General features: G+C 42.4%; 1 protein-coding gene across 6 annotated transcripts in view; it reads left to right on the top strand.

Annotated features, from left to right (window-relative positions):
* TMEM163 (transmembrane protein 163) overlaps positions 1-13,758 on the top strand; it is a 272,668-nt gene that overhangs the window by 175,577 nt on the left and 83,333 nt on the right. For 5 of the 6 annotated variants that reach the window (XR_015151607.1, XM_086367823.1, XM_086367834.1 and 2 more), the window contains exon 4: positions 800-891. Coding sequence is in view for 5 of the 6 variants with exons in the window: in XM_086367823.1 (XP_086223949.1) it covers positions 800-891 (92 nt within the window). In the remaining variant the exon portion in view is untranslated. Of the gene's footprint in view, positions 1-799; positions 892-4,255; positions 4,492-13,758 lie in introns of those variants that run through there. The other variant, XM_086367857.1, reaches the window with a different exon arrangement.

Genomic DNA, 13,758 nt, shown 5'->3' with positions numbered 1-13,758 from the left:
AGGGCTTCCTGTACCTGATGGTGTGTGTTCCCTGTTCCCAAAGCCACTTTTCCCGTTGTTTTGAGGACTTAATGCTTTGAGGCTGGCAGATTCTTTTCAGAATCTTTTGAAAGGTGTGGACTGTCTCTCCAGAAATTACACATACGTCACCCTCCTACCCTGCCCACCTCTGTCACTCACACTCCTCTCTCCTTCCCCTCCTTTCTTCACTCTCTTCCTACACATTCACTTGTTCATTCGAACAAAAGCACTGGTTTTTGTATCCAATTTCACAGTGTTGGCAGACTTCGTGGAGCACCCTGGGTGACCCCACCCTCACCCCTGGACCCCAGGTAGAATAGTCCTATTGAGAGCCAGAAACACAGAGTCCTTGGCCCAAATTCTTTGCTTGGGATGGACAGGAAAATGCTGAAATCATATTGCCTGCCCTGGGGAGATCAATTTCACATGTGTCATAAGTGTCACCACCCCACCCCCATCACCAGCGTGCTGGTAGTCAGGGGTCCCTGGAGCAGAGTTCAGCGCACATAGAGTGTGGCTCTCCCCATACCCCCGGCAGCAAGTGGCCAGGAGGAGCCATGACCCTGGCATCACATGGGCGTGTTTGGTGCCCTGACTTAGAATTCCCAGGATCTCCACCTTGAGGATGCTGAGTGGCCAGCATTGTAATGATGTGAAGCCTCTTTGCTCTGAGGTCACTGGTTCAGATGTTCCAAGTCACAGAACAATTGCCATGTGTCTTCACAGTTGCAACCTATTAACTCTGGAAAACCACTAATACTGTGTCTCCTCCTTCTAGTTTGATGCCATCCTCGATGTCCTGTCATCGGCGATTGTCCTATGGCGTTATAGCAACGCGGCTGCTGTACACTCTGCCCATAGGGAGTACATGTAAGTGGATTTTTATCTTCTTTCACTTGCAGAACCCTTGCCACATAATCAGGCTGTCAGCATGGCTCACCTTGCAGCTTTGGTACAGTGATGAGAATGAGGTTCCCAAATTGCCTTTGAGAGTGGCTGGTGTGATATCACATATATGATTGGCCCCTTCTGGGATGCTCAGAGAGATGGGATGTCCCCTTATAATTTTCCCTGTTCTCTGCTCTTGAGCCTGGAGTGAATGTTTGTATGCTTATTTGTCTGTCCATCCATTCATCTATTCATTGATCAATCTGAAACTGCACAGCTCAGATTGGGACTTGAACCCACTGTCTTAATTGAAATCATATACTCAGTCTCAGGACTTAGTGAAGCTCAGATTCTTTATGTCTCAGCACAGAAAGAATTTAGTAAGAGACACAAAGTGACAGCTAAGAAGTGGATTTATTTAGAGAGATACACATTCCATAGACAGAATGTGGTCTGTCTCAAAAGGCTAGAGTGGCCGTGGGAGAAACACACTCCACAGAAGAAAATGTGGGCCATCTCGGAAGGCGAAAGGCCCTGAAATATGAGGTGGCTAATTGTTTCCTTTAAAAAAATTTTTTTTGTTTATTTGGTGTGCCAGATCTTAGTTGTGGCATGTGGAATCTAGTTCCCTGACCAGGGATCAAACCTGGGTCCCCTGCGTTGGGAGCATGCAGTCTTAGCCACTGGACCACCAGGGAAGTCCTGGGGTGGTTAGTTTTATGGGCTGGATAATTTCATAGACTAATGAGTAGGAGGATTACTCCAACTAGCTTGGAGAAGGGACAAGGATTTCTAGGGCTAGGGCCATCACCCACTTTTTGGCCTTTTATGGTTTGCCTCAGAACTGCCATGACACTGGCGGGTACGTCATTTAGCTTGCTAGTGTATTACAATGAGCGTGTGTATAATGAGGCTTCAGGTCTACTGGGCGTTGACCCTTCCACCACCTTAGACCTAGTTGGTTCTAACCACTTTTTGTCATGTCCTATGTCAATGCCCCCATATCCTATGACATATGCCCATGTCATTCTTTTAAAGGTCATGCCCTACCTCCTTCCCTCCTGTTTCAAATCCATCTAACAATTCATTCATCCTTCCATCTTCTTTCTCTTTATGTTACTGAAATTTTTGTTCCTTTGAATTTTCATGCTTTTTTCCCCATTCTTTTTAAGTAAGATGTGTTCTCCACTGTGATTTACAGAGGACATTTTGAAAGCATTCTAAATTATTCTACTGGTCTTCTGTCCTTCTGTGTATTAGAAAATATTGCTTCCTCAGTCTCCACGTTTTTTGGGTGATTATTTATCTTTGAAGTACTTGTATTTGTGACCATAAAGCGTGTGTCTTTTTCAATTTCCATTTTTTATATTCTTGGTAATTCCCAGGTTCCAAAGTCAGATTTGTTGACTTTGAATCTCAGCTCTACAACTTGTCAGCTTTGTGACCGTGGGAAGCTATCTTAACTGCTCTATGCTTTGTTTCCTTATCTGGAAAAAAGGGGGTATTTGACAATTATGTGAGTGAGATACTAATCATCATGATATATGACATGATATCATATTATATATATAAACTTATGACAGTGTCTGGCATGTAGTTCAGTAAACTTTAGCTGCCATCATTATTAATTATTAAGGGCGTTCCCCTGAGACTGCGTCACCGTGGCTTGTCATTAGAGCAAGAGCTTTACTCCACTTCTATAGCTTTTGGACATCTGAATACAAATGAGGAAATGCCCTGTTGTTTGTGGTGGTGCCTAGACAAGAGGTACTCTTGATGGAGAACCTGTGTCACACTCAGCCATATAAATGTTGAGTGTCAGGGGACTCAGGAAATAGTAATATATCTGAGGTTGCTTGTGCCAAATGGAAGGCTTTTGAAAGATGATGCCAAAACGGACTCACAAATGAGAGCCAATTTTAGTTTAGTTTTGGCTTGAGACAGAGCACTAAAGCTCCTTTTGAGTGTTAAATTAGCCCTTTTAAGAAATATAATTAAAATATCAAATCTGTGACATCATAGATGATATTTAGGATAAAGTTAATTTTTGAAAAAGTGAGTCCATTTACTGGTTGGAAAAATCAAGAAGCAATAGTAGTAAACTGATTTTGCAAAAGATAATGATGGTTCCATAGTGATCAAAGTTGAATTACCACCTGTCTAGCCAAAGGAACCCTGAATACATCTACCCAGGCTGTTGCTGATTGGTCTTTGAGGAATACAGTAAGAACAGTCTAGAGAGTGCAGTATAGAGATATGCTTGACTTTCAAGAGCTAGTTCCCTATCCTGTCAGATGAACACATTCTTTGGATCCATAGTTCTGTTACCAACATGGCAGCCACTGAGGCTCTTTTAGCATTTATATGTGGCTGCTCCTAACTGAGAGGTTAATACACACACCAATACACTATTAACAGAGGTTAATAAAATATACACCAAATCCTGAAGATGTAAGAAAAAAGAATATAAACATTTTATTAATATTTAGAAAACAATATGGATTACTTGTTGATATAAGAATATTTGGGATATATTGGGTTAAATAAACTATTACAGTTTTACTTCTGTTTACATTCTTAATGTGGCTTTTAGAAATTTAAAATGACATATGGGACATGTATTAAATTTCTGTTGGGCCTTGCCCTCTGAAAAGAAAGCTCTTCCCTCTGCCTTGCTTATTTTAGCATTGATAATCCAGAATTTGATTTGCAATTCTAGAAAGAATTGTGCTCACTGCTTCTCAATTTCTCTTTTCTAATTTGCTTTTTAAATCTGATTTCCTTTATGCTAAAGTGAGTCTCTTACATATTAGTCACAAAGCCACAAATTATTGTGGCTTTTCTATAGTGTTGGGATCTCAGTGAAACCAGGTGGCCAGCATGTTATCCAACATTGATTGATGATAAGAAATGTCATTGGTTTCACTGTTTTTAACGATCCCCAAATATATACCCTTAAAAATGTATCTTTAATAATACCCATAAGGCAGAAACTCACCAGTTTGCTTTGATAATTCCCAGATGATTGTTCCATGTGATGATGCCCATGGATTCATTTGGAGATTCTTAATCTAGAAATTAAAACAACACTCAGAATCCTCTGTATTGTTGGTTTAGTTTAGATTTTTAATCCCTGGCTCATGCCATGTAAATTAAAAATTCATGAAATCACTGCCAGCTGAGAAACTGGTGTTTGCATATTAATGAGCATGAATAATTATAAGGGGCAAAGCTAGAAAAACTACTGGCTTTCAGTTAGTTGCTGGAGAATAAGTTTTGAGAAAATGAGGAAATATCCAACCAGTCCTTAGTTAACTCTTCTAACTTTCCCTCTTTTGTTTCTAAGCTTCAGAGTGCGTCTTGAACTTGGAATTGCCAATGCAAAGTGATAGAAACCCTGCTCAGCCTTCTGCCTGATGACTGTGGGCACTGACTGTGGATGTGGTGGGTGTTTGATACTCAGAGGGAGAGAGTGTGCCTTCAGCCCCGCCACAGAGCAGAGTGCCAATAAGCTTTGCTTTGTGTCACACTTTTTTATTGTGGGGAAAAACATATCGTATTTACCATCTTAAATATTTTAAGTTTACAGTTCAGTGGTGTTAGGTGTATTTGCAGTGTTGTGGGCAGATCTCGCAAATTGAGACTCCATAGTGATTACACAGCTTCCTATTACCCCTCCCCCAGAGCTGGGTAACTGCTGTTCTACTTTCTCTCTCTATGAATTTGACGACTCTAGGTAGGTCCCTCACATAAATGAAATGATACAGTTTTTGTCCTTTTGTGACTGGCTTGTTTCACTTAGCATGATGTCCTCAAGGTTTACCCATGTTATAGCATGTATCAGAGTTTCTTTCCTTTTGAAGGCTCTGTAACATTCCATTGTATGCATAGACCATATTTTGTGTATCCTTTCATCAACCAATAGACATGTGGGTTGTTTTCCCCTCAGCCTTAATAAATAATGCACTGTGAGCATGGATGTACAAATATCTCTTCATTGACCCTGCTTTCAATTCTTTTGGAAATACACCCAGGAGTGAGATTGGTGAGTCATGTGGTAGGACTATTTTTAATGTTTTAAGAAACCTCCATACTGTTTTTCCATAGCAGTTGCTCCATTTTATAATTCCACCAACTAGTTATCTATTTTGAAAAGCTCCAAGTTTAATCGGTTACCATCTTGTCGTAGGGAATATGTATATGGGGAAAGCGAACCGTCGGGCTTACGTGTTGTCAGGGCTTTCAGGAGACCCTGATAGAAGCAGGGGCAAGGGAGGGCTTCTGAGAACATACCAGGACATCCAGATGGCTGAGGGCTGGGAGGGAGGACCAGACAAGGTGAGTGAGTAGTCATGTTGGATTAGAATCCCACTTCTGTTGGTGGCTGTTGGTGTGGGGCACTATCTTGACAATGGGATGCTAAGAACCAGGATTTCACAGGTGGTTCATTTATTGTGTGGATTTAGGGTGGGAGTGAGTGGCTGATAACCTACTTACCCCTCCCCCCCCATCACCTTTCCCCTTTGGTAACCATAAGTTTATTTTTATAATCTGTGTGTCTATTTTGTAAATAGGTTCATTGGTGTCATTTAAAAAAAATTAAATTCCACATATGAATGATACCATATTTACATATTTATCTTTCTCTGTCTCAGCCAGGTTCCATTAGGGTAAGGGGTGAGGGAGAGAGGCAGAAAAGTCTGGGTAGGTAGAAACTGGGAGTAGGATGAAAGCGTTAGTGGGGAAAGGAGCAGGGCCACCCAGGAGGGCACCGAGGAGTGTGGTTACAGTGTGGGGTGGTGACGGTTGTCCTGGTGATTGTGGGCTTGAGGCCACACAAAAGAATGCTGCTCTCTTTGTGCACTTAGATTGTCATCTCTGAGGTTCGCTAAGTGAGGAAAGCCTGGAGCCAAACCGTGTTTAAAGTCTTTTCTCTTTGGTTTTAACAAATGAGGTTTGCATCCACACAGACTGTTTGGACATATGAACAAAACTTCTGTGAGCACACAAAGAAGACTGGCAGCAGGGTCGCCTCTGGGAGGGGCACTGGGGACAGAAAAGAGGGGAGACACTTTCTTTGTATCCTTCAGACCAGAGCTGTGCACTGAACTCTCTGTGATAATGGACATGTTCTCTGTACTGTCCAGTATGGTAGCCATTAGGCACATGTGACCTTTGAGCCCTTGACATATGGCTAGAATGATGGATGATCTGGATGTTAAACTTTATTTAATGTCAATTAATTTAAATAGTCACACCTGTGACTAGTGGCTACCATGTTGAACAAAGCCTCTTTAACTGGTTTGATCATTTTTTTTAGTCACTAAGTCGTGTCGACTCTTGCGATCCCTTGGACTGCCAGGCTCCTCTGTCCATGGGTTTCTCCAGGCAAGAATTCTGGAGTAGCTTGCCATTTCCTTCTCCAGGGGATCTTCCCAACCTAGGAATTGAACCCGGGTCTCCTGCATTGCAGCATCATTTTTAATCTATTAAAAAAACCCAACAGACAAAGTTGTTAATAAATCAGTGTCCAGGGAATTTGGAAATGAGAGGAAGATATGGCGGGGAGGAGGTGATGGAGCCAGAGGGTGTGGGGGAAATTAGTGCAGGAGGAACTTGGCAAGATTGGAAGACATGGAGAATTTCACGCCTCTCTTAGCCATGCCCAGCCCTGGGTACCATGTAAGTCCACAGGAAGTATCACAGCCTCCCGCTGCCGTCTGCTGTGGAGGGCCATCAGGATGCTTGCCACGGAAGGTACAGCTTGATGCTCGCTGGGGGCCGGTGACATTTTGCATATGATTGCAGCACAGGTGGGAGGCCCCCCCCGAAGGTGTCCCAGTGCCAGCTGTCTGTTTGGGCTATTTATCCATCAACTCCCTGAGATGGAGAGGTGGAGGCAGATGGGAGGCTGTGCACCTTTACAGGCTTCTCATCCTGCTACAATGAAGCAAAAACGCAGCCTGCGAGGTTGTTCTCTTGTGCCAAATGTACCTCCAAATGGCATTACGCTCTGCATCATTTCGGGAAGCAAATGTGAGAGGAATGGAGAAGTATTCTTAGAGAGACAGAATCTTTTGTGTGTCTTCTGTGAAGAAGCTGGGACACACTGATTCTCAAGGAGGCAGGGCATTCACTCTGTTTCTCTTTTCATTTTGCTTGGCCTGAACACTGCCAGTTGACAGGATAGCTTGATAGTCTTTTGATTCCTGGTTTCAGTAGCATCCTTGCTGGTTTTGAAGCCAGTGCCAGAAATTGAAAAAAAAACTGATGCAGTCAAGAAAGGATGGGTTGATAATTTGCTTCTGGCATCTAGTCTAAGTAGATTGCAAAGGCGAATGTTGTACCAGGAACATAAAATAGTACCACATCCCCCCATCCCACCTTCTCAGGGAGCATCCTATCTGATCATAAATTGAGGGCTCTGGGAAGGCGAATTGCATTTTCCCCACATTTGTCTAGTGCTCTTAACTTTACAAAGCTCTAGAGTGTGTTTCAGCTCAAGAACAGACCTTGAACTAGAAAAATAAATAACTTCGGAGATGCCCTCTGTGACTGATGAGAGCTAATGTAGAAGGTAGGGTCTTGATAGCAGGACACGAGCTCATTCATCTGCCTGGAAGAATTTGGGTTTAGTCTTGCCTGAAGGCAGAAGGGAGTTGCTTTCCACTGTCAGGAAAAGAACATACGAAACCTGCCAGACATAGACATGATATTGATGGGTTGTTATGCAGTGGGCAGGATGTATATTAGAAGAAGGAGGGTAGGTTTGATCCCTGTTACAAGTTAAATTGTGTGTCACTGAAAGATGTTGACGTTCTCACCCCCTGTACTACAGAATGATAGTTTATTGGAAAATAGGATCTTTGCAGATGTCTGTAAGTTAGACAAGGTCTGAATCCAGTAAGATTAGGGTCCTTGTGAGAAGAGTAGACACATAGAGACAGCGGCACTCAAGGAGAAAATGACTGTGTGACAGTAGAGGCAGAGTTCAGAGCTAAGGGATGCAAGGGTTGTTGGTAAACCCCAGCAGCTAGCAGAGGCAAGGAAGGCTTCTGCCCTGCAGGTTTCAGAGAGAGTGTGGGCCTGCAAACACCTTGATTTCAGGACTTTGAGACCCCAAAACTGTAAGATAGTAAGTTTCTTTTGTTTTAAGCCCCCCAGTTTGTGGTGCTTCGATAACAGCAGCACAGGAAACTAATACTCTCCCTGAGAAGAGTTCTCTATCAGACCTGCACTCATTTGCTCTGAGCTTCAGTGATACATTCATCTTTTGAAATTTCAGTTTTCTCATGTGTGAAAGGAGGAGGGCCATAATAGCTACCAAAGGTCACTGAGATGAAGCTTAAACATGGTATTGAATGTGATGTCAATATATGCTCAAAAATGTCAGATCATTATGTTCCATCTTGAGAGTTTTGAATTTTTTTTTCCAGTCATACTGGGATAGTTTTTCATTGTCTGCACTATTGTTCTGTTTTCCTTTTCAAGAGTGTGGGATAAAAGACTCTACAAAGAAAAATGGGAAAAACTCAAATACATGCTTTGGCATATGTAGAAAGTTGCTGTCAACCTTGAGATATGGAGTAGCAGTGTAGTGAAGTGATAAAAGATTATTCCTGATTTCATCTCACACACTGCCCCCACCCCTGCAAAGTCTGAAACAGGACAAAGCAATACATGATCACTGTAAAATTTGAGGTAATTTCTAGTGGCACAAATACAATAAAACGTACTAGCTCTAGGACCCCCTGGAACTAACATTTCGATGGTGTGTGTGTGTGTTTGGTGTGTGTGTGCACTAAAGCACTCATGTGCATGGTTACACATACATCCTTTTTTCCCCACATAAAGAGATGATCTATATTTACCCCTTTGAAAACTGGGTTTCTCTGCTACCACCATGTTTTGAACATCTTCTCATCTTAGGACAGAGATATGTTATTTTTTTTATAGCTATGCAGTATTCTATGTATGGATTTAACATAATTTGTTTAAGCAATTTTCTACTGAAGACATGGGTTGTTTTCAAAGTCTTGGGATTAGAAACAACCTGAAATAACTGTCCTTACACATTTTTATTCTTACGCTTGTCCTCTTATTTCTTAAGGATAAATTACTAGACATCTGGGTCAAATAATATGCTAACTTACAGTTGTGATACCTGGTGTTAAACTGTGCTCCAAAAAGGTCATACTGATTTACATTCCCACTGCCAGGGGTGAGGATGTGTGTTTACTCACTTTTGCCAGCACTGTGTTCTCATTCTTTTCAATCATAGCCCCCTGTCCAGGTGGAAAATTGAATTCTCTATGTTAAAGTACATTTAAAAAAATGTTAGTCACCAGTCTAGCTGAGCATATTCGCATATGTGTTTTTGGCATTTGTATTTCTTTTGGAAAATGGGTTGCCAGAATTTCAAATAGGATTAAAAGTCTTCTATTTCCATTTTGGGACATTGCCCAGACTCTGGTTGCTAGAACTTTGGTGACTGAGGAAGTACAACTTCCTTCTTGCTCTGGCCACCGTCACTCATAATTTTTTTCTTTCTTTTGCTGTGCCATATTTTTTTTCCTTTCATAAATCTAATTACCTATGATGTATTTAATGTAGTAGTAGATTTTTTTATTGTCCATCACCCTCGCAAGATTTTATACTCACAGAAACAAGAGTATTCCTTAACTGTCTTGTTCTTTTTATCTCCTAGAACAATGCCTGGCATTTAGTAGGTGCTGGTTAAAGAGTTGTGAAATAAAAAATTGAGCTATGGAACCCCTGCATCTTTTTTTAAATTAATTTTTATTGGAGTATAGTTGCTTTGCAGTGTTGTGTTAGTTTCTAATGTACAGCAAAGTGAATCAGCCATACACATACATCTCCTCCCTTTTGGACTTCCTTCCCATTCAGGTCACCAGAGTGCATTAAGTAGAGTTCTCTGTGCTAGAAGTTTGTTAACTGTTTCGCAGATAGATGGAACATGTATCTCATTTGTTATCTGCTTTATACACAGTATCAATAGTGTGTATGTGTCAGTTCCAGCCTCCCAATTCCTCTCACCCCTACCTTTCCCCCTTGGTGTTCATACATTTGTTCTTTATGTCTGTGTCTCTATTTCTGCTTTGCAAATAAGATCACCCATTGGAACCACTTCATCTTATGTAAAGTTTTCATAGCCTTTATTAAGAGCGTAATAAGTATTCCCTGAGCACCTGCTCTGTGCCAGGTATGCCAGGATGTGCGTTAGGTACAGGTATTATTTAACACTTAATAGAAATGGTGAATACTGCTCCTGAAGGCTCATGGCTGGTAAATGGATGCGCCTGGGGTTTGAACCTAGGTCTTGCTTGCCTGGACATTTGCATATCACCATTATGCAACCCTGCCTCTCCAGGTGAGCATTTGTGTGTCTTAGTTATACCACTTTTTAAAAACATCCCTTCCACCCCCAGAAATGACCCTTGCTAGCAATTAACTGCAACCTAAAATAAATGGAGGGAGAGGGAAAGTGGAATTAAGAACTATAAAATTAGGCAACGTGAAGTGCAGTCCTGGGCTTTGGTTCTGTGTGTGGTGAGGTGGTTCGCAGTTGGCCAGACAAGGATAAACTGCCCGGGCCACCTTGGGACAGGCTAAGGACTGGAGTGGCTCTCCCAGGAGCAGGTGGTCGTGTCCTGGGTCACCTGGCAAAGGACGGCCGTGACAGGCACGGTAGCCCTTGGTATCTGAAAAGCCTTGCAAATGAGGGTCACTCGCCTTAGCTGTCATGCTCTTTGCAGCTTTGGTTGCTGATTTCAGGCCAAGCTGGCAGCTGAGTGGGGCTTTCTGGATCCTGGGCTGAGGGCTTTGCCGTCAAGGAATAGGAGCCAGTGCTGGTCCCCAGCTGTGGCCTCTTCTCTGGTACCTGCTGCAGGTCGGGGTGCTTGCTGTTTAGTTTCACCCTCAAGATGGTCACCCTTTGGAAATTTGGGCCTGAAAGTCTTGTTGTCTGTCATCCTTTTATCTTCCATTCTGGGCTGCGGTAGCCTAAGCCACTGCCTGTTCTTGGAGGTGAATGGACTTAGTTCAGGAGCCCTCTTTGAAGTGGGGAGGTCTGAGGCCTTTGAGAATGAGGCCTGTCTCTTTGTGGCCACCTTTGCTGGCAGGAGACGTTGGTACACACTTTCCTTCCTCTGAGGAGTCCTATTTTCAGAGGAAAACTCTGAGGGCTTGGGTCCTTCACAGTTGTCTTTGAAGGTTCAGGGTCAGAATTTTCATGCGTATTTCTTTTCCCTTCAGTCTCTAGAGCTTGTCCTGTGTGTTAGCTGTTGAACATGTAAAATGAAATTTTGTATAGTACTTGCTACTAATGACTGCTGCTGCTAAGTCGCTTCAGTCGTGTCCGACTCTGTGCGACCCGATAGACAGCAGCCCACCAGGCTCCCGTCCCTGGGATTCTCCAGGCAAGAGCACTGGAGTGGGTTGCCATTTCCTTCTCCAGCTACTAATGACTAGTTAACACTAAAATGTTGATGTTGGTGATAGCCGGTGGTGACTTTCTTCTTTATGCTTTCTGATTTTTCTGAAAAACATTTTACAAGGTACATGTGTTAGTTTTGTAATCCTATCAAGCTCACTATTTTTCCTCTGGGGGAGTATAAAAGGCAAGCCAGCGTGGGAACAAAGAATAAAGCCCTCCTCTCCGCTCTGTTGGTTTTCCCTGCCATGATTACCCTATGGGTGCTGCTCTTCTTACCGTCAATGTCACAGGGTGCTTTTAGCTGTGATACTAGATTTAGGAAGGGACCCAGCACAGCTCATGTAGCCTTCCTTTGCGGGTTGGGGGTGGGGGGAGTCAGTCAGTGAAATTGCCTTGATTGTAATTCTGGTAACTTTTTTCTCCCTGTCTCCTTTCTCTAAATAGATACATCCTTTTGAGCTTTTAGTTAGCACAGGCTTTACAAACATCTCTATATGATTTGGCTTCTTCGTATCACTAAATAGAAAGCAGCTAAAGGGATACTTCAGCTTTTTGTTTTTTTGTTTATTGAGAATAGTTTATACCCACCTCATAAAATGGTTATGAAGAGCCAGGAAGATAATGTAGGTAAAGTTTCTGGTCATAGTACTGCTTGTTACATACAGTAGGTATTGGATAAATAGGGTTATTTTTAACAGTAGGCTTTCTAGGCAAAATAGAGAAAGCTTTTTTTTTTTTTTTTTTTTTTTAATGGCTTTAGTGAAGCAGACTCGGAGATCTAGAGAACAAACTAGTGATTACCAGTGGAAAGAGAGTGAAGGGGGCAATAAAGGAGTGGGGAGGAAGAGGTACAAACCATTAGGTATAAAATAAGCTACACAGTAAACAACAAGGACCTACTGTATTGGCACAGGGACCTCTCAAGTAAGTGGAATCATATTTTACTTAGCATGTTTTCATCCCTTACTTAGTCTGTCATTTAGCATAGTGTTTTCCACATCTCCATACCGTAGTGGGTATCAGTGTTTCCTTTTTGTTGCTGTATAATATTCCACTGTATGGATGTGCCACAGTTAATTTATCCCTCCCTCCATTGATGGACATATGTGTTGTTTTACATTTTAGCTTTTATGAATAATGCTGCTGTGAACATTTCTGTGCAGCTGTTTGCATGGAGACATGCTTTCATTTTAAGGGGATTTATACCTAGGAGTGGAATTGCTGGGTTATATGGTGACATTTGAGGAATTGTCAAACTGTTCTCCAGAGTTGCTGTACCGTTTTACATTCCTGCCAGCAATTTGAGGGTTCTAATTCCTCCATATCCTTGCCAGCACTTGTTATTATCTGTCTTTTTGATTCTCGCCATGCTAGTGGGTGTGAGTAATATCTTTGTGGTTTTGATTTATATTTGAGAGTTCACATGCTTTGGAAAAATCACCCTTTTCTTCCTTTGTTTTAGTCTTGGTCTTGATTCCCACAGACCCTTTAGAAGTTGCATTGCTCCTGCTAGTCAGGTGGCTTGGGTCCAGAGAAGCCCTCCTCGGAGAGGTCCTCCATCCCACTGATGATGTCCTCTGGCCTCCTTCCGGCTCTGTGGAGTCTGGCTCTTGGCCTTCCAGGCTGAGGTTTGGTTTTAATGGCACAAGGACAGGGGACTCAGCTTAATCATGCTTGTAGAATTGACTATAAAAATAAGGTGCAGTTTATCGGTGGATGCAAAATGTCTCCATCGTAAGACCTTGTCTGGGTATCCATGTGGTTCTTCCATGTTTGTCCCTGTAGGTAGACCAGTGTAGAAATGCCAGGCATTGGAACAAGCAGGGGTTAGATGGATCGGTGTTTAGTGGATTGGGCTCTGAGACCCTGATATTGGCATATTTTGTAGCATGTGCTCAGTTGTGTCTGACTCTGTGACCCTGTGGACTATATAGCCTGCTTGCCCGGCTCCTCTGTTCATGGGATTTTCCAGGCAAGAATACTGGAGTGAGAGGGTCATTTTCTCCTGCAGGGGATCTTCCCAACCAAGGGATTGAACCCGAGTTTTCTTTCATTTCACACATTGGTTCTTTACCAACTGTGCCACCAGCAGAGATACTATTCAGGACTAAAAGGAACCACCTTTGAGACCAGGCTACTGGCTGAGAGTCTGTCTCCTTTGAAAAACACACTTTGGAGGGATTTACCATATTTGTCTTCATGATTAATTTTTCTTTGTGTTTCCTTAGTTGACCAACCCATTTTTGTTTTATGAGATTTTTCTTCAGTTATGTCAATAGTGTCACCATCTGGTAGCAATGGAGAACTTCCCATTCTTTTCTTTTTTTTAATTTGTGTTTTGAGTGCCTATAGGCCCTAAACATGGAGAAGGCAATGGCAACCCAATCCAGTAC

This window comes from Bos grunniens, chromosome 2 (genome assembly GCF_055505025.1).
Source record: "Bos grunniens cultivar Pamir isolate PY7600 chromosome 2, Bosgru_T2T1.0, whole genome shotgun sequence".
NCBI classification, from domain to species: Eukaryota; Metazoa; Chordata; class Mammalia; order Artiodactyla; family Bovidae; genus Bos; species Bos grunniens.
The sequence above is the reverse complement of the archived record's forward strand: the minus strand, read 5'-3'. Positions and strand labels throughout refer to the sequence as shown.